Source organism: Phacochoerus africanus, chromosome 3 (assembly GCF_016906955.1).
Source record: "Phacochoerus africanus isolate WHEZ1 chromosome 3, ROS_Pafr_v1, whole genome shotgun sequence".
Lineage (NCBI taxonomy): Eukaryota > Metazoa > Chordata > Mammalia > Artiodactyla > Suidae > Phacochoerus > Phacochoerus africanus.
The window spans coordinates 5,436,753-5,460,624 of NC_062546.1; the positions used below are offsets into that span (position 1 = coordinate 5,436,753).

At 53.8% G+C, this 23,872-nt stretch overlaps 1 protein-coding gene across 1 annotated transcript in view; it reads left to right on the forward strand.

Annotated features, from left to right (window-relative positions):
* Positions 1 to 21,822: 21,822 nt before the first annotated feature.
* BMP7 (bone morphogenetic protein 7) overlaps positions 21,823 to 23,872 on the forward strand; it is a 90,398-nt gene continuing 88,348 nt past the window's right edge. Inside the window, exon 1 of the mRNA XM_047770804.1 lies at positions 21,823 to 22,792. Within this exon, the coding sequence (XP_047626760.1) occupies positions 22,375 to 22,792 (418 nt within the window). The 5' untranslated portion in view covers positions 21,823 to 22,374. The remainder of the gene's footprint in view (positions 22,793 to 23,872) is intronic.

The window sequence follows — 23,872 nt, forward strand, 5'->3', positions numbered from 1 at the left end:
TCCTTTGGAATTTCGTGATAGGAACATATTTTGCTCTAATGGGGTGACTCTTGGCAGATCCCTAAATAGCTTCATGATGGAGCCAGGTCACCAGAAAGACCACATCTTGATTAGAAGCTTGGTACTTTCAGCCCTATCCCCCAACCTCAGAAGGAGGGAGAGGGGCTGAGGATTGAGTTAAGAATTGATTATGCTTATGTGATGAAACTTCCATGAAAAAAAAAACAAAAACCCTAAATGATGATGCTAGGGAGCTTCCAGGGTAGTGAACATATCCACATGCTGGGAGGGTGGTACACTCCAGCTCCATGGGGACAGGAGCTCCTGGTTTGACTCTTCCAGACCTTGTCCTGTGTACCTCTTTGTCTGGCTGTTCATTTTTACTCTTTATAAGATCCTGTATAATAAATCAGTAAATGTAAGTAGTGTGCCCCTGAATTCTGTAAGCAGTTATAGCAAAGTATTGAACCTGAGGGGGGGGGGTCATGGGAACCCCCAGTTTATAGCCTGCTGGTCAGAAGTACAGGAGGTCCAGGGCTTGTGATCAATATCTAATCTCAGGGCCGTCTTTTGGGACCAAGCCCTTAACTAGTGGGATCTAATTCCAGGTAGTTAGTGTCAGGATTGAATTGAATTGTGGAATATCCAGTGGGTATTCATAGAGTTGGAGAATTGGTTGGTGTAGGAAAAAAAAAAAAAAAACCATACGCACATTTGGTGTCAGAAATGCCGGAAACAGAAACAGAGCATATAGTTGGTGTCAGAAGTGGGATTCGTTGGAACAGCCCCAGCTCATAGAAACATGTGGCTTGAGAAGGGAGAGGATGAACGAATGGGGATGAGGAATTTTTTTTTCAAGCATCCACACTTTTGTTTTATGCATCTGTTCACGTATACAGAAAGTGGGAACCTAGATGTCCCTCCTTCTCAGGTTAGGACAGAAGCCTGCTTATTGAAGCTTTTTCCTCCCCCCTCCCCGTCAAATTTTTTATGCTACATTTTATCTGTTTTTTTTCCAGTGTATAGAACTGAATGCTGAGTACACTTATTTACTAATGAAATTAACCAGGGCTACTAATTTTCCTCTGAGCCTACTTTTGGATGGATCCCATAGCTTGGCATATGGCTATACGGACAGCTCATTGTTGTTCTTTTCTAAGTAGCATGCTGAATCTGTTTAATTCAAGTTTCGTGGTATGTTTTATTTTATCTTACTTATTTTGGGGGAGGGGATGAGGAACTTTTAGTTCCTGGGTGGCCATGTGGTCACCCACGGTATGGAACAGCAGGGGTGCTGCAATCAGTTACTACAGATTAAGTTTGCCAATGGAATTCAGTTGGATCCAACTCCTGGGGAGCTGATTCATTGGCTGCATAATAAGGAAATGTTAACTAATAAGAAAAAACCCAAAATATATAATACTTTGGCTATCGTTGTCTGTAATTGCTGAAATGAAATTAAAAGAGAATGCTGGGTTGGACCTTGATGCTAAACCAAGCTCAGATTTCAGTCGATCTGAGCTTGGTGACCAGCCTCAAAGCCACCCATAAAGGGACAGTTGTGAGGACCACAGAGAATACCCCCAAGACCTCCAGTCACCATGTGAGGGAAGGGAAGAGCCAAGAGACTTTTGAAACCAAGGGGGCCAGGTTGTCTCATTTTGTGGATCAGTATCATCAACTTCTTGAAGAACCTTAAACGAATTTGAGGAGTGACTAAGTTAGGGCAGTGCCCTTGGTTTGTGATGCTGCAGAGTAGAAGAGGCTGTTTGATAGGGTGGTCTGCATGGTGATATGGGAGGAGGCCAAGATGGCTGGAGCATCTGGAATGGAGCAGGAGTGGTGAGGGCAGCCAGGAGGGCGGAGCAGTTGGAATCTGCCGTGTGGGCTTCTGGAAGAGGCTAGGGCCACCATCCAGGCAGAGGTGACGGTGGCCTGGGTCCAGGTGCAGGTGGGAAAAGTGGGTGGAGTCAGACTCTACCTTGAAGATAGAGGGGGCAGGACCTGCTGCTAGATGAGGAGTGCAGGAAAGAGAAGGCTCTTGCCTTTGGTATTCCAGGTCCATAGCTGGTAAGTTGTAGAGAAAGGACTAGAAGTCCAGGCTCTTGAGATTGGTCGAATGTTCTCTTCATCATTCATTCATTTCACAAGCATTTATTGAATGCTTCCTGTGTGCCTGTGCAGACCTGCTCCACCTCATACAGCTTACATTCTTCTGGGGGAGGCTGTGCCTATGGCATGTGGAAGTTCTCAGGCCAGGGAACGATCCCGCACCATGGCAGTGACTGCAGCCACAGCAGTGACAATGCCAGGTCTTTAGTCTGCTGAGCCACCAGGGAACTCTTAACAGCTTACATTCTGGAGGGGAAGGCAGATTCCAAATCACAGATGTCCTAAAGGCCTGTACCATGTGGGTGTAGAGGAGTGAGGTGCCTCAAGAATACGGGGTGGGGGGGCCTTCATTATTGCAGGCTTCCCTGGACCTCAGAGGGACAAAACTGGACCATAAACATGGCCAGCATCTCCTGATCTCTTCCCGGGGGCTGGGAGTAAACTGGGCAGCTTCCATCCATGTTCCCACTTCTATCTTGGTAAGAACCTGAGGAGAAAAGAAGGAATTTTATTCCCCTTTAATAAATGAGAAAACTGGAGGGGGCGCTACTGGCATCTGGTGGCCGGGGCCAGGGATGCTGCTCAGTGACCTACCGGGCCCTGGACAGCTCCCCCCCCACCCGCGGCAGAGAGGGATCCAACTCAAATGCCCAGGGTCCCGAGGCCCAGAGTCCCAAGTTTCAGGGGCAGAGGCGGGTAGCTCAAGGTCACCCAGCTGGCCGGGCGAGGCTCCGACCTCAGGGCTTGGACCCTAAGTTCCACTCTCTTCTCTCTTCAGAGTTCTCTGCTATCAGCCCGCTTCCATTACTTCTTGGAGAAAAAGAGATGTGATTAATAAATCAATCTGTCAAATAATAAGCACGGTCCACCTCCAGACAGTCCCCTGTGATAGAAGCAGGTGTGTTTTTTTTTTGAGGGGGGGAGGTGAGCATGAGGGAGACTTGATGAAAGTCCAGAATTTTCCCCACAAAGTCCACATGACCTTTAATTACTTACAGATTTAATAGAATATCATTCCACATGATTTATTGCAGTGAAAGATTGATTAGTAATATAACTTGAATTGTATTCCATTTCCCCGTGCAATTTAAGATGATTTAGTGCCGCATAAAGACTAACCCCAAAGCCCTGGCTTCAAAGAGCGGCAGGCCCCCTGGCTGCTCTGGGAGGGAGGGGCTGTGCCCCCGCCCGGCAAAAAGCAGCTCTATCGTTCCCAACTCTTAACCAAGTGAGGATTCGGATCCCTCCAACCTTGGCCAGGTCTGGGTCACTTTCTTCTAGCCCAGAGTGTCTCAGCCTCAGGACTCTGGGCATTTGGGTTGGATCCCTCCCTGCCAGGGGTCGGGTGGGGAAGCTGTCCAGTGCCCTGGAGGTCGCTGAGCAGCATCCCTGGCCCCGCCCACCAGATGCCAGCGTGCCCCCTCCAGTTGTCAGCTGCTAAAAATGTCCCCGTACATTGGCATTGGCCCCTGCCCCCTGGGGGGGCAGATCTGCCCCTGGCTGAGAACAACCAATCCAGACCTCAGCGAACCTGTAAGCACGTTTAAAAGCTCCCTTGCACGTACACAGCTTGAAGTGGGGGAACTTTCTCCAAGGGATAAACAGCAGCTTCTGCTTCCCTGTCTCTTTGGCCCCTGTTGTTACCCAGACAGCATCCTTCAGGTCCACTCAGGAGGCCCCTCAAAGGACACACACGTGATCTTGGTCCTAACAGGGGTGTTGGGCAGGCAGCACATGTGCCCCATGAGCGGCGGGTACGTGCCAGTCCTCTTCTTCCCTCTGCATTCCGGATCCTGTCCCAACCAGGGGGACCCCTGGGGCTCCAGATGGAAAGCGAAGTGGTCAGAAGGCAGCCCGGGCGGGCGCAGTTTGAGTTTTCAGCCAGGGGAACACGTGTTGTTCCAGTCAGTGTGCTGGCTCCACAAGTTCCTGGGTTTTCAGCTTTCGGGAACCTCTGTCCCTCCGGGATGACGTTTGACATTGCTGTGAGTGTGTGAGTGTGTGTGTGTGTTCCTAACACGTTGCAGGCACTAATTATGGAAATCTGTGGGACGGTCCTTACACTAACCCCCTTCCCTTTTCCATTTTAGACAACAAATAAAATAGCCCAGTTCCCCTTTGCGGCAGGACCACCAAGGCTGAGCAAAGGGCCGCCAGCCCCTCCCGAGGGTTCCCTCGCGCTCTGCTCCGCTTGGCTCTTTCAAGGACGTCTCAATGAGGGGCCTTGTTGAGATGTCCACTAAGGCCCGGCCTAGAAGGGACCATTAAAAACAGTTTAATCAGAACAAAAGAAGTTCTGTTCTTATTGTCCCCTGGTTGCAGTTTGGATGCAGCAGCTGAAAATCTATCTGCACTAAGCAGCCGCTCCGGATCCAGCCAGGCCTCAGAGTCGCCCTCAACAGAGATTTCTGGATGGATCCTTGGAGCAGATAATTTACAACTAAAGCAAAACACAAGGAGAAGCCTTTTTATTTGGCACAAATGTTTCCTATTAAAAGCCTTCGCAAGCCCCTGGTAACTGGAGTGCTTTTTGCTGCACAAGCTCCAGGTGATCGTGTGTACAGAGCACCTTAAAGGAATTCCTGGCTCGGACGCTGGCCTTGTCTGCGAGGAACAGTATGGCACCGGACCGTGAATAGCATGTGGAGGCAGAAGCATGTGAAAGGGGTGAAAGGGGTGAAAGGGGAACTTCGCCTAGTTCCTGCTGTGCCCAGCAGGTTAAGGATCCAGCGTTGTTTCTGTGGTGGCTCAGGTCACTGCTGAGGCATGGGTTTGATCCCTGTCCCGGAGCAGTGCCTTCAAGGTAAAGGATCTGGCGTTGTTGCTGCCACTGTGGCATGGGTCACCGCTGCAGCCTGGACTCTATCCCCGGGCCTAGGAATTTCCATAGGCTGCAGGTGCAGCCAAAAAAAAATTTTTTTAAATAAATAAATAAATGCCTGCCTTGGAAGCTTGGTGGTCAGCGATCTTCTGTTGCTGAGACGTGCCTAACAGGCAGGGGCATTTGTGGTAAGCCCCCAGAACCTTCCAGAAACAGGTCGAATAGCCCCCAAAGTGGAGCTGCTTGTGTCATGGGGGATGGGAATTTTTATGGCCAGCTTTCTGGGGTATCAAATGAGTTCATTGCCACCTCTTCTTTGGCCTGGACCACCTAAAAGAAGTTATTTTTACATTTTTGGCTTTTGAAAACTAGTTCTTATTTTTTTCCTGGGAGATAAAATTTCCAGGGAGACTCGTTTCGGAAGCTCATCTTGTTTGACCTTGAGATTCCTCGCCCAGATTTCCCTGGGAGGGTCGGCTCTGGGGGCCATGGGCGCTCCTTGCTGGGTCGGGCCTAATGCAGCTCAGAACCATGTTCATTCAAGCGCATGAGTAGATCTGAACAAAAGGAGTCAAGGGAACGAGGCTTACTGTTTTGGATTCAACTTGGAGGAAAATGTGCCTGTTGAGGCCTGAGGAGGACCCTCCAGGGCCGACCCAGAAGAACTTGCCAGAGGCTGCATGGACCACAGCTGGATGGAAGCATTTCTGGGTGAGGTCGAAGAAAAGCCCCGGAGGGAATTCAGTACCAGGTTGATGTCACCACTGTTTCTCTCCCGGGACCCAGCAGCCAGGCGGGCCAGGGCCCTGTCTGTCTTTACGGCCTGCCTCCAGGAATTCCTAAGTGCCCTTCCCGGGCGGGGTGGGGTGTGAGGCCAACATGAAGACCCGTGCTAGTGACTAGTCGCCACTTCTTAACTGTTTAGTCTACAAGAGGCACTTTCAATGGCCATCTCTCTGACTCTTCCTGGCAACATGGGGACAATAAATGAGAGAAAGAATTCTGTCCATTGTACAGATGGCAGAGTCGAGACTGGGGAAGGTTCAATAATTGTGCGGCTCCCACTGTGAGTAGGTGGCAGGTCCTGATCAGCAGGCTGGGCAGGCTGAGATTCTGCTCCCAAGGGAGGCAGGGCTGTGGGTCCATCAGCCACACCCTTGGAACCCCAAGGATTTAATGCAGGAGCTGGTAAATGTTTTCTGTAAAGGGTCGGATTGTAAATTGGTTTGGCTCTGCAGACCATGTGGTCTCTGTCCTAGCTACTCCGCTCTGCTGTTGCAGCCTGAAAATAGCACAGATAATATGTAAAGAAATGGCCTTGGAGTTCCCATTGTGGCTCAGTGGATTAAGAACCTGACTAGTATCTGCGAGGATGCGGGTTCGATCCCTGGCCTCGCTCAGTGGGTTAAGGATCTGGTATTATGGCAAGCCGCGGTGTGGATGGCAGATTTGGCAAAAATCCCTCGTTGCTGTGGCTATGGAGTAGGACACCAGCTGCGGCTCCAATTCAGTCCCTAGCCCGGGAACTTCCATATGTCGCAGATGTGGTGAAAGGGAAGAAGGCAGAGAGGGATGGAGGGAGGGAAGGAAGAAGAGAGGGCTGTAGCTGTGTTCCAGTAAAGCTGTATTAACTGAAGCAGGTGATGGAATGTGGCCCATGGGCAGTAGTTCCCTGACCCCTGATCGAGTCCCTAGACTCGATGCACAGTCCCTACCTCAACACAGAGACATAGGCAGGATGCGTCAGGCCTGCTGTGGCACGTGCTGCTGGTTGCTGTTCTTGTGTCCCTTCTCCCCGCCTTCCTTCCTGCCAGAACTGACATGATCCCTGTCAGCAATGCCCGCTGGTTAGCCCCCCTGGTGCCAAGGATGCCTGCGTGGCCCTGTGCTGGCTGACGAGATGTGTTGCTATCAAGAAAGGCTGTTATTTCCCCTTGTCCCCCCTCCTTCTTCCATTCATCCTGCCTGGAAGGCTGATGGGATGCCCGGAGCTGGGCAGCCTGGAACACAGTGAGACCCTAAGGAAGCAAACCCCAGGCTTTGGCGGCAGAGCAGAAAGCTCACAAAGAGGAAGGTGTTTGCAGTGCTCTTGGAGAAGCTGCATCAGCCTCGGCCTTCCTGCCAGTACATTTTCTTTGTGGGAAAAAAATACACCCTCTTTCTGGTCGAGTCATCATGGGCATGTTTCTGTTAACAGAGCCACACGCAGTTCTACCAATTCAAACACTGAGTCCAGGGCTGGGCACGTAGTGAGTACTGGATAAGTGATTGACATCCAGTGTTGGTGATGTCGGAAGTGAAATCTTTCACCCTCTCGGGCCTCTCGAATGATGGGGAGGGTGGTAAGGTGACACGTTTTGGCATGGGATTAATTTTAATGCCTTTCCCCCGTCCGTTCAGAGAGCAGTTCGGAGGTGGGTGAAGCAGGGGAGAGGGCCGGGCCGTAGTCATTCCCACGCTGACAGAATCATCCTTTCCCCGAAGACATGGCTGACCTCTGTCTGAATCATCCCTGTGCCCCTGGGGACTGGTACCTGCAACTCCCCCACCACATGCTCGTAGAGGTTTGGGGGTGGAGCCTTCTTGCCCAATGTGATGGTTCATTCTAAGTGTCAATTCGACTGGGCTAAAAAGATGCCCAGACAGCTGGTTAAACATTTTCTCTGGGTGTGGCTGTAAGAGTGTTTCTGGAAGAGATGAGTCTCTGGATTGGTGGACTGAGTGAGGAGCATCACCCTCACCAGTGTGGGCGGACACCTCCATCCGCTGAGGCGCTGACGGGAGTGAGACTGCGAAGAAGTGCCAGTTCAGTCTCTCTGCCCGAGCCGGGGCCTCATCTCCTCCTGCCCTTGGATAGCCGCACTCCTGGTTCTCAGGCCTTCAGACTGGGACTGAATTACACCACCAGTGTTCCTGTTTCTCTGGCTTGCAGAGGGGAGACTGTGGGACTTTTTGACCTTCATAATTGCATAAGCCAATTCCTATAATAAGTCTCAGTAAACATTGGTTCTCTGTCTCTGGAGGAGCCTGACTAATTCGCTCCCATGGCATCACTGTTGTTTGACCATCCAGCAGCCACTCTCCACGGGCTTCCTACAACAGCAAAGGAGCTGAATGTGGTACTTAACTTTCCCAGACTCCCTTGCAGCCAGGCGTGGCCATGTGACCTGCTCTGACCAATGACACGAAAGGGAGGTCCACTGGGGATTTCTGGGAATATCTTCATCCCCAGTAAAAAGAGAGAGGGGCAGAGGAGAGGTTCCTGTGCCCACTCCCTTCTGTCTTTGGAGCAGGTTGTTTGAGGACATAACACATGGAGCTTCGGCAGTTGTTTGCGACCTTAAGGTCACAAGGCAGAGAAAGAAAAGCCAATGCCATGCAGAGAGAGGGTGGAGAGGGGAGATGGAGACAGCCTGAGTCCTTGGTGACGGTTGAACTTCTGAGTCAGTTCTAAAACCATTTATCTTCTTATCTGTTGTTGAGAACATTAAATAGCTTTATTATTTTAGACACTAGCCAGGGTTTCCCTGCAGCCAAACACATCCAACACACATTGCCTTCTATAAAACACCTTTCTAAGTCTGGGAAGCATGGTTCTTGACGGCGTCCCCCACCCCCCAGCCTCCCCTTCCTCCTGTGTTCCCCATCTCAGTCAAGGGCACACCCTTCACCTTGTCGTTCAGGCTAAAAATCTTGACATCATCCTCGGGCTCTGTCTCTCCTGCACCCTACATCCAGGCCATCTGGAAATCCTGTTGATCTGCCTTCAAAAAGAATCCAGAGTTTGGAGTCCCCATCATGGCTCAGTGGTTAACAAACCTGACTGGTATCCGTGAAGACGTGGGTTCGATCCTCAGCCTCACTCAATGGGTTCAAGATCCAGAGTTGCCATGAGCTGTGGTGTAGGCCGCAGATGCGGCTTGGATCCTGCATTGCTGTGGCTGTGGTGTAGGCCAACAGCTGTAGCTCTGATTAGACCCCTAGCCTGGGAACCTACGTATGCCATGGGTGTGGCCCTAACCAAAAAAAAAAAGAATCCAGAATTCAACCAACTCAGGATTTTCACAAACATAGTGACTTAAAACAACACACATAGGGAGTTCCCGTCATGGCACAGCGGAAACGAACCTGACTAGGAACCAAGAGATTCCGGGTTCAATCTCTGGCTTCGCTCAGTGGGTTAGGGATCCAGCATTGCCATGAGCTGTGGTGTAGGTCGCAGACGCAGCTTGGATCCGGCATTGCTGTGGCTGTGGCGTAGGCAGGCAGCTGCAGCTCCAGTTAGACCTTGAGCCTGGGAATTTCTGTATGCCGCAAGTGCGGCCCTAAAAGCACAAAAGACAAACAAAAACAAACAAAAAAACAACCCACACATTGATTATTTCACAGTTTCTGTGAGTCTGGGGTCTCTGCTGGCCTAACTGGGTCCTTTGTGAGACTGCAGCGAGGATGCTGGCCAGGCTGGGTTCTCATCTGCATGCTCAGCTGTGGACAGATCTGCTTCCCAGTTTAAGTGGCGTTGACAGCACATGGCTCCTTACAGGCCATTAGCCAAAGGCTGCCCTCCAACTCTGTCCTGTCCTCTAATGCTCCAGCCACAGGGAGCATTGGCTCTTCCTTAAACACATAAGCACGTCTTGCCTCAGGGCTTTTGCACTTTCTGTTCCCTAGACCTAGAATGCTTTTCCTTAGGAATGTGAGTGGCTCCCTCCCCACAGCCCCCAGAAGTCTCTGGTCAGACACATCTTCTCCAAGAGGGTTTTACCTGATGACTGTAGCTCAGGTAGTCACCTATGGCGTGTGCCCTCTGGGACCTCGGAAACACATGGGCAGCTGGTTAAAGTAGTGAGGGGCTCCCTACTCGGGCAGCTCTCAAGCCCCAAGAGGAATTAGATGCTAAATTCTTTTTTTTTTTTTTTGTCTTTTTAGGGCCATACTGCAGTATATGCAGGTTCCCAGGCTAGGGGTTGAATTGGAGCTGCAGCTGCCAGCCTACACCACAGTCACAGCCACAAGGGATCCAAGCCACGTTTGTGACCTACACCACAGTTCATAGCAGTGCAGGATCCTTAATCCACTGAGCAAGGCCAGGGATTGAACCTGCATCCTCGTGGGTGCTGATCGGATTTGTTTCCACTGAGCCACAATGGGAACTCCAGATGCTGAAATTTTTTTGGTTTTTTTTTTTTGGCTGCACCTGCAGCATATAGTTCCCAGGCCAGGGGTTGAATCTGAGCCGAGGTTGAAACAATGCTACAGCTGTGGCAACACCGGATCCTAAACACACTGTGTCATGCTGGGGATCGAACCCATGGCTAAGTAGTGACTTGAGCTGCTGCAGAGACACCTGATCCTTAACACTCTCCGCCACAGTTGGGAACTCCCAAAAGGGGGTTCTTTGATCAAACCTGGTGCTGGTATCTGCTGTTGCATTTTCACCCACTGGGTATCCCTTCCCTGCTTTTTCTGGTGACAGTGGCTGTCAACAACCTCCCCCCCGCCCCCCCACGCTGCCTCCCCCATCCCAAACTGCTTTGGACGAACTGCTCCTGCCCCAGAACAGACATGGGTCTCTGGTGGGACTTTTAGTGCCCTGACTCCCATCCTGAGCCAGGGGCCATCACGTGACCTAAGAAGGAAATGCAGGTGCTCCATCTCTGGTCCAAGAGGTGAGCCAAGGCCTGGATGTCCTCTCCTGGAAGTGGGATGCACCCCCCGCCCCTGGGTCTCTAGCCAACACTGCAGGTCTGGAACAGTCAGTGGCTGAGACCCCCGGCCCTGCAGAGGAAGCCTATCTGTGGTGGGAAATAATGAACATGCAGACTGATGCTGAGTCAGAAGAGAGAGAAACAAAGCCACAGAGAAGAAGCACTGTGAACCCCGGCCCAGCGTGGCCCAATGGAGCCCTTTTAAGCAGCAGTGCTTCGATTCGGGCCCATCTCACTGGCCCTTGATGGGCCCTGACTGAGCAGCTCAGGGGAGCGCTGCCATCCAACCAAAGACCAGGGAGTTTGCGGTTTTCTTTCCTGAGCTCATCATTTCTTTCTTTTCTTTTTCTATTTCTTTTTGTGTTTTTAGGGCTGTACCTGCAGCACACGGAGGTTCCCAGGCTAGGGGTCGAGTCGGAGCTGTAGCCGCCGGCCTACACCACAGCAATGCAGGATCTGAGCCGAGTCTGTGACCTACACCACAGCTCACGGGCAACATTGGATCCTTAACCCACTGAGCAGGGCCAGAGATTGAACCCGCAACCTCATGGACACTAGTCTGGTTTGTAACCGCGGAGCCAGGGTTCAGTGGGAACTCTGAGCTCATCATTTCCTAAACTTCATTGACCAGAAATTCCTTTTCCCATGAGATGCATACAGCCATTTGAATGACCGGGGAGAGAGACAGGGCTTTCCAGCTGATGAGACAGCGGAGGTGTGAAGGTGATATTTGCAACATCTAACTCATCTGGGAAATGGGACTGCAAGGTAGCATCTTGAAGCCAGATGTAGAGAATTATCTAAATCCCCCAAACCTTCTGTCTCCTGTAGGGCTCACCTCCTGAGCAAGGAGATCTGTGTCCACACGGGACCATTTTTTACAAGATGAATTCTCTGAGTCACAGTCCGTTGTTTTATCTATAAAAATTCTGCCTCGGAGACAGACCAGCTTTTAACACAGGATGGTTTTATCTGCTTGGCCTGTTTATTGCTTAATGCCGAGAAGACTTTCTGAAGTTACAGATGCCTTGAACTAACCTCCAAGCAAGGAGGACTCACTGTGACCACATTCAATTGATTTTTTTTTTCTTCTTTCAAAAATGGAAATGAAAGGACCAAAAGTCTGTAAATTAAATTTTCTGGTTATAATGAGGCTTTTGAACCCCTGTAAATCATCCTTTTGTTTCTCTGGTTCCTACCTCCCATCCCCAGCCAATTCCCACAAGGCATTTGGAAATCAAAGAATATTACCCCATAAAAGCAAAATCAGGGCCATAGTGCCAGAGCCATGGAGGGACATGGGAGCCACAGGTTACAGCGGGGGGAGGGTGGGGGAAGGGGGCTTGAGCCACCGGTAGCTTCTGCCCTTCCTTGAAGCCCTGAAGAAAAAATGTCAGACTCGGCAACTAAGCAGCAGCTGCAGGAAAAGGTCTGGCTCTGAGGTGACGGCAGTCTCTGGAAGCTCTTTGATGTCTGGGACCATCATGCTTCCTGGGCTTTTGCAGCTGCAGATAGCTTGCTGGAAACAGGCTTCAGAGGCGGCTGGGGAAGGGTCTGGCTGGTGAGGGCGCCGAGCTTCAGACCAGGAGAAATGGGTGGGCATCAGCAATACCATGTCTGAACTCTGCTGGCAGGCAGGGCCCAGGCTGGGGCCTTGGGGGCGAAATCTCTTGGCTCTAAGAATTAGGCACCTGGTAAGCCAACCCAAGGAATTTGTTGGTGTCGTGAAGACACTGGTGTCTGGGGATCTGAGCACGGGGAGCCATCAGACCCCAGGAAAAGCTGGAGGTAGAAGTTATTTCTGGAGTCAAGTAGCCCGGACGCTCTTGGGATTCGCCTCAGGGCCTTTGCACCTGCTGCCGATTCCTCCAGGAGCAGCCCTCCCCTGCTTGTCGCGTGCCTGGCTTCTTCTCAGACATCTTCTCTTCTGAGATCTCTCCCCCTCCTGCTGCTCGCTCTCCAGCCTCTCTCTTGGCTTTCTTTCCCTCTTTGGAACTTGTCACTCGCTCTTGTTCCTCGTTTGTCTCCCCCAGCTAGAACGTAAGACATTTTGAATGTCTTTCCATTGCTGCTATCTCAGGGCCTATAGAGAGACTGCCCCGTGGCAGGAACTAAATACATTTAGTGAATGAATCAGGAATAAATAAAATCCCAGGCCTGCCAGGTACAGCCAGTCAGGGTGTGCACTGCACGAGTCGAGAGGTCACCACTCCCAGACGAGGGATGGCGATCCGAGGGAGTACAGTGTGTGACCTGTGCCACCGCACACAGTGGCTCTGAGCTCCTTTACGATGCCAGCTTGCTCATGGACCATCACGGCTGTATGCTGGCCTCACTTTCCACCGCCTCACCTGGACTCCCTCCCATTTTCTCACGATGAGCCTCATTTTTCCCCCCAGGAATTTTCTACTTTAAATACCCAAGAGAATGAGTCTGCTAAATCTGGCTAGGATCTTGATCCAAGCCATGTCATTGATCACTCTGGCCAGCCTGGAAAGGTGGCCCTCGGGTGGCCGCCTCCAGCCTAGTCATCTCTGGCTGGAGAAGGAGCAGAGTGGCCTGTGGTGGCACCTGGGCCCATGCAGGTGCTTCACACAACATCCCAGTCGGGGTGGCGGATGACTGTGATTACACCTGTTTTACAGGTGAGGAAATGGGCTCAGAGCCTGATAGCAGGCTGTTTGCATTCCTATTTGACCCCATTGCTTTTTGTGGTGAAACCCTGGGAACACCGCTAACTCCTTCTGAGCCTGAGTTTCCTTTTGTGTAGAAAGGGAACAAAATACTGACTTCACAAGAGCCCGTGAGGATTAGATGTGGTCACGCAGATAACGCGCCTGAAAACTTAGACTATTTAGCTCCTGTGGCTGCTAATGTCTGTGTTTTCCTTCCCTTTGACACGGAGGGACCTTACACTGTCATCTGCAGGGCTGCTGGGGGCGGGTGGCTGCACCCACTCTGAACTGGGTGAAAAAGAGCAAAGTTGGCTTTTAGGGTTTATATCCCCGGGACCCAGTTATCTGGGGGCCTGAGCCCTTGAAGGAGAGGGGAAACCACACTGGAATAGTTGAGCATGTGGCTGCCCCGATTTGCAGCCACTGTCGAGGCGGTCTTGTCACCTGATCTCCCCAGCGAGGCTGGGCCACGTGATGAGCCCCTCAGGGGCCTTGCCTCTGTGACAGGGTGTCAGCGACAAGCCCAACTCCTGATTCTGAGTCAGGCGGTGTTCCAGACAGAAGCTGAGAGTTGCTCTCAGGGAGTTGATTCATGTACTGAGTACACTTGGAGCATCCACTCAATACGAGACACTATCCTGGGCTCTCGTGAACAAATCAGAACCTAAATCCATGCCCACATGCCAGTGGGCAGAGCAACAACAAACACAGGACTATATAATATTTCAGGTGGTGGCGAGTGTTATAAAGAAAAAGAAACCATGGAGAGAAGGCTAAGGAAGGCAGGAGTGGGGGAGGCAGCGATTTCTGGTGGGGCGGGTGGGGATGTCTTCCCTGATGAGGTAACATTGGTGCAGAGGCTCAGAGGAAGTGAAGGATGGAGCTGTGTGGATACTGGCGGATGAGCCTTCCAGGCACGTGGTGCAGCAGGTGCAAAGGCCCTGAAATGGGCATTTTACATGAGAGAACCTGGGACACAACTGATGCTTCTTGCTTTACCTAGAAGCACCCCTTCGTGTCAAAGTGCCAGATATAAAGTATAGGATGCCCAATTAAATGTGAATTTCAGGCGCACAATGACGCAGTTTTAGTATAAGCACATGCCATACAATTTGGGACATACTTATGTTTCAAAACGAATCTGGCCACCTGAAATTCAAATCTAACTGGATGACCTATATTTTTACTTGCTAACTTGCTAAACCTGGCAGCCTTACTCAGTGGTCAGTCATCGTGTGAGCTATGGAAATAAAAGTCGTGGGCTGGCTTTATGGAGAGGCGTGGCTGGAGGAAGTAAGCGAGTCAGAAGCAGGTCGCACAGGATTTGAATGCTGGCCTTCATGAGCTGTGTGGTCGTGGTCAAGTTCTTGGACCTCTGTGCCTCCATCTCTTCATCTGTGAAATGGGAGACACAGCCTCTAATTTCAGGGCTGCCAGAAGAGTCAAGATAATCTGCAGTGTGTTTGGTGCCAGACAGGCGTGTCATTAATGGAACTCTTATCATGCGTCACATCATATGGGAGATGAGCTCAAATCTGTTCATCTTCCCAAATTACCTTTTTACATGAGTCAGAACTAACCTGTTTAGAGCGAGGGCGTGCCAAGGAAGAGGCAATAAAGATAGACCCAGAGGAGAAGAAAGAATAATTCTTAAAAAGTGGGCAGAAACACCGTGAAGGAGGGTAGAGAAGGAAGAAGAAGTGGAGATGGAGAGAAGCACGCTGTGACGGTGTGGTACCTTGAGGGGCTCCCGGGGGCCAGGAGCCCTGGTCCTTGGAAGACCTGGAGCCCCACAGTTTTTCTCTGGTCTCAGTTTCCCCATCGGCAAGATGAAAGGTATGAACCACAGGTTGGCAGGACTTTGGTTGTAACTGACTAGAAACTCATTACACAATGGCTTAAACTATCAAACACTTTTCAATAAACATAAAAATAAACTTTCAGCCTAAGTAGGTCCCAAACAACACATGGGATGTGCTTATACTAAAAGTTATTCCTTGTTTATCTGAAATTCCAGTTTAACTGGGCATCCTATATTTTTATCTGCAACTATAGCAACCCTAGCCCCCTTTCCTGTTCTGTTGAACCGGAGAAACTGTTTCTGTTTTCTGTGTTGGGCATCTGTGAGAAGCTTCTTGACTGCAATTTTCAGCTGCTGAAAAAAAGAGAAAGTCTGTAAACTTGAGATTGATACGATTTCCACGGCCCCTTCTAGCTCCCTGATGCTGTATCTTGCAAAGTTCATTGCTATGGGCAGCAGAAGTCATCTGGGGCTGACTGGTGTGGGAAAAGTGTTTACTGGAGGATCTTGGAAGGCTTACGGAACCCCAGAAAGAAGCAGGCTTGGGGGGCTCTGCAGCTGGGCACATGGCCCCAACGTGCTCTGCAGGATAATCGCTTCCGGGGGGTTGCCTCTGATTGGCTGGGGCTTGATCACATGGCAGGGCTCTGGCTGCTAAGCAGGCTGGGACAGCGCATCTGGGGATGTTCAGCTCCTCCGGGGGGTGCGGGTGGGGTGGGGAGGAAGGGCTGCTTCCCAGGATGGGGAATCCCCAAATATAGGAAAGGGTTCAGATGTCACCAGAAGGAGGGGGAGGCTTAGAAGCAACAGCAACCAACACGCTTGCTCCTAAAGAAAGAATTCTGGGTTTTGATATTTCTGGGTGAATTTTCTGACCTGGGGGGTGGTGGTGGGTTTATCAGAACATCAGTTAGAGCAGAGGGGTCATTGGGACTTTGGAGAGGGTTAGGGTCTGACTTTGCCGGGGTGGAGGGGTAGGGAGTGGCAGGTTCAGTCTTTTCCGCCTCGCATTCAGTATGCCTTGAACAGTGAATTAAATGGAGCTGCTGAGAAATCCCCCAACCTTGGTGGTCCTGGGGTGGGCTGGGTACTCCTCCTGAAGCAGCGGAGCCCTTTTAAGGCCAGAGGCAAACTGGATCCCCACGTCTGACTGGGAGGTAGCTGTGTTTTCTTTGTTCCAAGAGTTCAGAAATAAATGGAATTCGTTGTTCACAAATGCGCATTGAGAGTTGTACATACAAACCAAATTTCCAGCTTCTCTTGAAAATTAGAACTGTCTGGTAACATTGGAAGCAAATTCCTGACAGTATCACCCGTGGGAAGGTGCCTTCCTGTGCATACTGGTCCTCGCATCTCCCCGGTTGTGTCTGGGCCCCATCGCCTTGGCCACGTCACCATGCCTGTGCCCATGGTCCCCATGAGTGGAGTAAGGAGGAGAGTTAGCTGTAACTATAGCAACGTAGAGCCTTGTGGTCCTCAGACCAGGAGCCCCAGCATCCCCTGGGAACGGGGCGAAAGTGCAGCATCACAGGCCCCCTTAGGGCCGGCTGCCTGGGAATCTGCATTTTGACCGCTCCCCAGGAATGCAGGTACACAGTCAGATGGGAGGGGGTGCTTTATAGGATCAAGCAGAGTGGAGAGCTCTCCTCCCAGATCTCGAAGGCACCAGATGGTGAGGAGCCGGGGCTACGTGGATGGATGTGGCTTTGGCTAATGGTTCTGTCACGGGTGCGCTGTGTGATTTTGGGCAAGGCACTCTCAGAATCGTGGTCTCCTCTGTGGTCTGAGAAGCAGAAGAGGCCCCTCCGTGTCAGAGGGTGACACGGGCTAAGGCAGTGTGGGGCTTCGAAGGTGCCTGGCGGAGGGAAGAGCAGTAGGCTTCTCAGCCACTCTTCACACCTGGGAGGGCGGAAAGGGGTCTCTCTAAAGCTGAACCAAGACTAGGAAATTCTCAAAACCAAATCAGATTCTCTCCAATGGAGGAAGAAATAGCAGCCATGCTAGCAACAAACTGCAGCTTCCCACTCGCTGTCTGGGAGATCCTGGAAATCCCACCTTGGGCATCAACTTTCTCAGAGGGTGTGTGTATATGTGTGTGTTTCTGTCTGCGTTTTCCATTTGGAGCTGTGGCTACTGCCACGTGTACTTAAGACTGATAGAAATGGTTTAGTGTTTTACTCCCCTGTTTACAAAAATTGTGCAAAGTCCCAGAGTAAGAGGGCCCAAGTCTCTATCTCCAGTGCCATTGAAAGCTCTGCACAGAAAGCAGCATTTAGCTACAGGTGTGCTAAAATCATTTCCTCTCCAGGCTCAATCTCTTTGCACACAAGGATTTTAAAGCCTGTGCACGAGGAGGCTCTCGGCCCCCTGTTCCCTACTGGGGTCTGAGGCCCAGGGCCTCAGGCCTTGGCCAGGTGGGCGGCTGTGCGCGGTGCCCCCAGGGCAGATGGTCTAGGAGTCCTGCCCATGAAGATGAGGTCCCTGCCGCCCACTGAGCGTGCGCGTCAGCAGAATTCTTCTCTTCTTTTTATTGCATTCGAGACATATGCTGACTTGGTCAAAATCGCTCTGGCAAGATGTGACTGATGATGTATGAAATGAAAACTCCTTACCGAGGGCCGGGAGGCCGGCGAGCAAGGGGTGTGGACACTGGGCTGGGGGGCTGGCCAGACACAGTAAATACACCTCACATTTCCAGGCCATCTTTCATCCCGGGAAGCTGGCCCCAGGTGTGGAGCAGACGGGGAGATCGGGTTACAGCGCTGGGTGCCCTGCTTGGGGAACCGCAGTAGGGGGTGGGTGGTGGGTGGGGGCTGTCTGCTGGGGAAACGAGACAGGCCCCAGGGAGGTTCCTGGGCCCTGGACCGCATTGGGGGCGGGGGGGAGGGGCTGGGGACAGAGATTGGACCCGGATGCAGACCGATGCTTTCAATTCTGATGCCTCTCTCCCTCTGCCCCCATGTCCCTGCTCTGAGGCTCTCCCTCCAGCCCCGGATCTCATAGAGTCAGGATAAATGTGCTTTCCTCTGCTTGGCCCAAAAAGCAGACCATCATGAAAACCGGAGCTGCTTTACTTTTAAGCTTAGGAAGCGTGCATGTTAACATATTTCTCTTTTCATCCAGATGGTAACTAGCATCTATCAAATGCTTTCTCTGTGCCCCAGGCACTTGGGAAGTCCTTTACATGAATTCAGTGAGGCTCTGAATCCTCCCAGCACCCCTAGGAGATGGGTGCTTGCCCCCTCCCATTATATAGATGAGAGAACTGAGGTACCCAGATTAAATCCCTGGTATGGGACTGCAAGTGGCAGAGCTGAGGTGAGAAACCGGGCTGCTAGCTCCTACTCAAGACTTCCTCTAAACATCTTGAAGCCTTTGCTGGTCCAGCCAGATTGGTTTTTTTTTTTTTTTTTTAAACCCAGCCGAAGGGTCAAATCTGAGCTGCAGCTGCCGGCCTACGCCACAGCCACGCCAGATCCCAGCTGCAACCATGAGCTGTGCTGCAGCTTACGGCAGTGCCGGATCCTTAACCCACTGAGTGAGGCCAGGGATTGAACCCACATCTTCATGGATACTAGTGGGATTCTTAACCTGCTGAGCCACAGTGGGAACCCCCAGCCAGATACTCTGGTTTGCATGCAGGCATTCATTCAGCAATCAAGCAAGCACTCACTGGGTGCCTGTGGAGTCTTGGGGAAAATAAAGAATCTCCCTCCCCCATGGACACAGGAAAGATAAGGCTCAATAGAGGGTGGTGGGGACTCACTGGGAACCTTGTTTCTCCTGGGTCTCAGACTTGGAGAGCATTTTGTCTCCATCTCACATGAGAAAAGATGTCATCCAGAGGGAGCGTGGCGCTGGGAGGGCTCTGCGAGAGGCCTCAGCCTGGCGCTTGCGCAGTCAGCCCTCCATCCACCATGCTCTTTAGGTATGGGCCGTGCCCATTACTACTCATTCAACAGGGCTTACGGAGCCCCTGCCGTGTGCCAGACTCAAGTGAGATGCAGAGAGGGGTAAACTATAATTCTTGTTGCAGGGCAGATGCTGACCAATCAGGTGTTTTCAGATGGAGACGGGTGGCACCTATACCTGTGGCCCCCACCCACAGCTTCTTAAAATCCGCGCCCCCACTCCCCATATTTCACAGTGGATTAAAAAGCAGAGAGGGCAGGACCATGGTATTTTAGACTTTGGAGGAAAGGCACCCCTTCCTCTCAGCTGGCTGGAGGTAGCCTAGCACTTGCAGTGGCCTGGTCCCCGGAAGCCAGCCCCAGGCAGCTCTGGGTGGACGGAGCCCGGTGCCTGTTCCTCACTCTGCCTAGGATGCCTTTCCCTGGGAAAGCCTCCCTTCCTGGTCCTCCCAGGACTCGGGTCAATGGCATGTGCTCCAGGAGATCCTCCTCCTGCCTCCCACCACCGCTCCCTGTTTATTTACTCCTGTCACACATCGCAGGCTGAAATGATCCGGGCTGCACGCTCTCCCGTGGACCCCGGACCAGCCAGAGCTCCTCCGGCTGCCTCAGCAGCTCTCTGTGTTAGTGCTCACCCTCCACAGACCCCATCCTGGGTCCTTCCCCCTCGACCCTCCCGGGGGACCCGCTCCGCTCAGCTCTGGCAGGTGAGTGTGGAAGTCCTGCCTGTCCATCCGGAGAGAGTCAATGGACAATGGGCAGTCCGCTCCTACCCCCAAGCCATGTTTAGGTTTCCTGCTTTGTCTCGCCTGGCTGGAAAGCCAGCTCACGACGGAGGCCACCGTGTGCTTACTCAGCGGTACTCCCCAGCCCAGCACTGCGCTTGGCCCCGGGATGGGCCGCACAATTTGCAGGGCTCAGTGCAAAATGAAAGCAGGGACCCTCTGTTCATAGATTATGAAGAGCTGAAACATGGCAACAGCAGAGCATGAGGCAAGAGTGGGGCTCTGCCAGGCACCTGCCCAGGTCACATGCCTGTGCAGCCCACCCTGCCTGACACCCAGGAAGTGCTCGGGAAACCTTTGTGGAAGGAAGGAGTTAATGAACAAAGGGCAGGTGGGGGCGCTTTCACGGTGCCTTGACTGACAGGTGGGCAGAGGTGCAGGACCTGTTTCATCTCACAGCCTGGGCGTGTGAACCAGGGCCAGGATGTGACTCGAGTGCCAGAACCTGCAGCCTGTGGCCCTCTTCTCTTCGCCTGGCCTCCGGCCTCTCCTGTCGCCACCCATGTGGCCCCTCAGGCTGCCATCTTATCCAAAAGCTCCCAGAGGGCTGCATGGCAGAACCACCTCTGCTTCAGAAAACTTCAGAAGAGCAGGTTCCTCCTCACCAGCCCAGGAGCCTTCTGCCTCCCTGAAGTGAGGCTTAGCCAGAGCCCTCCCCTCAAAGGAAACCCTTGTGTCCAAACTCAGCCCCTTGCCTTTCGTCTCAAACTCCCTGTAGTTGCCCTCCATCGAGCCCAGCATCTGGGAAGCACTGGTCTGTGCGTTTGCCTCCTTGGGGCAGCCCCAGGGAAGGAAGGAGGCAGGACTGAGGTTTATCCCGTGGTCCTCACTGCCACTCTGGGTCAAGTGTTATTTTGCTCCCATTTTTACAGATGAAGCAGCCGAGGCTGTGAAGACCAGTGGTTCGCTTAAGGTCCCACAGCGGGTTCTGAGTTGTCTGGGGCACCTGTGTGCCTTGTCCAGTGCAAGCTGGGCCCCAAGCAGGCAGCTCAGGGTCACGTGGGATGAGTGAATGAGGGGAGGGGAGGACAGAGGCCAGGAGCGTCTGGTGGGGTCTCAGGCACAGATGCTCAGAGGTGACTGGATGCAGCGCCAGCTGGCCAGCTGCACACTCCTCAGATGCCACCAGGTGAGGGCAGGTGGGGCGGGTCAAACGGTGTTGGCCCTAGGGTATCAGAGGTGGAGGAGCTGTTGGGGCCCCAAAGGGAAGGAGGTGGGGAAGAATTCTCCAGCTCACACAATTTCAGTCATTCAACAAATAACGACTGTGCAGCCGCAGTGCCTACCAGGCCCTGGGTTCAAGGGCATCTGAGGGAGGCCTGCCTTGGCCCCCTGGGAGCAGCTCCCTCTCTAGTGGGGAGACAAGACAGTAAAGAAGCACGAATAGCAACCTCATTCCAGACAGTGGGAGGAGTTAAAGAAAAGAAAACAAGTGCTTGCGAGGATGAGGAGGGGGAGGGACCGTATCTACCTTGGTCTGGGAGGAAGTGGCACCTGAGTGGCACCTGGAGTTGAAGGGTTGGTCGGATGGTGGGGTGGGGAGGGATGCACGGTGGGGAGGGAGTTCCAGGCAGAAGGACTGGCAAGTGCAAAGACAAGCTGGCAACGAGTTCGGGGAGGGACCGGCGTGGCTGGAGTAAAAAGGGGGCAAGGGGCAAGAGGGTATCAGGTGCCACCTCCTCCGGATGCCTTCTCTTATTCCTGCTCCCGCCACACTCCCTCAGCTTGTTCTACCGCAGCCCTAATCCCAGGGTCCCGCTCAGGCCTCCTTTCTGACCGGGACTGCGAGTCCGGAGAATGCAGGGCCGGCTCGGATTCCTCTCTCCGCATCCCCGCAGCGCCCAGACCGGCGCTGGGCACCCTGTGGGCACTTGGTAAATATTTGTAGAGCGCTCCAGAAGGAATGAATGAATCCATTGGGCGCAGCTGGGGGGAGGGCGGGGCTGAGGGCAGGTGGGAGGCCGCCGGCGCGGGAGGGGCCCTTGGAAGCCCGTCCTCCTCCTCCCCCTCCCTTCTCCCAGGCCCCAGCGCGTACCATTCTGGGGCTCCCGAGGCGGCCTCTCGTGCGATCAAGGGCGCGCAGGGTTGGGAGGGCGAGCTGGGGCCCCTACTCTGGGCTCCGGAGTTCGGAGGAGGGTGGGTGGCCGCCGCCCCAGAGCAAAAGCGCTAGAGGAACCGGAGGAAGGAGCGCTCGCTCGCCGGCCGCCTTTCTGCCTCCCCGGCGCTCGCTCTCCCGGCTCCTAGGTTTGCTGGCTGCTCCTCCCACCCGCGCCCGCCTCCTTGCTCGCTCCCTCGCTCTCTCGAGCGGGTTTCCAAGCCCGGCGGTGCGCCCGGGCGAGTGCGGGGCGAGGGGCCCCGGGGCCAGCGCTGAGCCGGGGGCGGGGGTCCGGGCAGAGCGCAGCCGGCCGGGGAGGGGCCATGTCCGGCGCGGGCGCCGCAGGGCCCGTCTGCAGCAAGTGACCGAGCGGCTTGGACGGCCGCTTGCCCCCCTCCGCCACCTGGGGCGGCGCGGGCCCCGGTGCCGGGTGCCGGGAGCCCGGGTCGCGCGTAGAGCCGGCGCGATGCACGTGCGCTCGCTGCGCGCCGCGGCGCCCCACAGCTTCGTGGCGCTCTGGGCGCCCCTGTTCCTGCTGCGCTCCGCGCTGGCCGACTTCAGCCTGGACAACGAGGTGCACTCGAGCTTCATCCACCGGCGCCTCCGCAGCCAGGAGCGGCGGGAGATGCAGCGCGAGATCCTCTCCATCTTGGGCTTGCCCCATCGCCCGCGCCCCCACCTCCAGGGCAAGCACAACTCGGCGCCCATGTTCATGCTGGACCTGTACAATGCCATGGCGGTGGAGGAGGGCGGCGGGCCCGACGGCCAGGGCTTCTCCTACCCCTACAAGGCCGTCTTCAGTACCCAAGGCCCCCCTCTGGCCAGCCTGCAGGATAGCCACTTCCTCACCGACGCCGACATGGTCATGAGCTTCGTCAACCTCGGTGAGTGAAGGCAGGAGGGAGGGGGTGCGCATCTAGGTTAGCAGTCGCTTTGGGACAGGGAGGGGGCCGCTTCTCACATCCCACCCGCCCATCTTTCCACTCCCAGCCGTTTGCAAAACGCAGTGCCTGGCCGAAGGTCTCCCCCCTCCCCAACCCCCGGTCCTAGTGGACCCCAAGCTGTGCGCGCCCCAGGTAGAGGGACCCGGGCTCGTCTGGCTTGTGGGAGTGTGTGTGTAGGGGGTGGGGGTGGGGGGAGTAAGGACGGGTCCGAAGCCCTCTCCCGGTTAAGTTGGCGGTCGCACCTCTGGGGCAGGAGGCGCCCGGCGGGCCGCGGCTCAGTTCAAAGCGCGGGGCTCGGTCATGTGAGCTGTGCCGGGCGGCTCGGCCCGCGCTACCTGGATTTAAAGGGCCCTGCATCGGGACGCTGCCTTCCCGCCCTTTTTGCGCCCCTCTCAGCCCTGCCTGGCCCTGGCATCGCGGGCGTCGCGCTCCCTTCCCCGCCCTGGCAAGCCCTACCTGTCCCTTCGCGATGCGCCCGCCTTAGCGTGCTGCGCGCCCCGAGCGCCCCGGGGCCCCTTTCCTGACTTCTGAGCGCCCCCCTCGCTCTCAGCTCTCCTGCCTGGAGCTGGAGAAAAGCGTTGCCATTGCGACCTTTCTATTTTAAATATTTAATGATAGGTCGCGGGCGGGCAGAATCCATTTTCAGCGTTTATCACGTGTGGCGCGCAAACAACGGCTTTTGGCGATTGGGTGGCGAGGAATCTCCGAGCAGACGCCGCCGGGGGTGGCTGGGAGACCCGGCTTCCCACTGGAGTCGCGACCGCCCAGGGGACGGGAGGCTGGTGCTCCGGCAAGAGCGCGGTGCCCCCCCTCCATCTGTGCCCGCACATTCACCAGACTTGCTCAAACTAACCCCCGGCAGCGCGCTGTAGGGCTGATGATCAAATATTTGGTTTCTGAGATAACATGCCCCGATAACGCTGTTTCCTGAGCCGCTTTCATTCTACATGTGTAACTTACTGCGAAAATACGAAGTCAGAACTGCAAACTCACGCCCACCCGCGCTGTGTCAACAGGGAA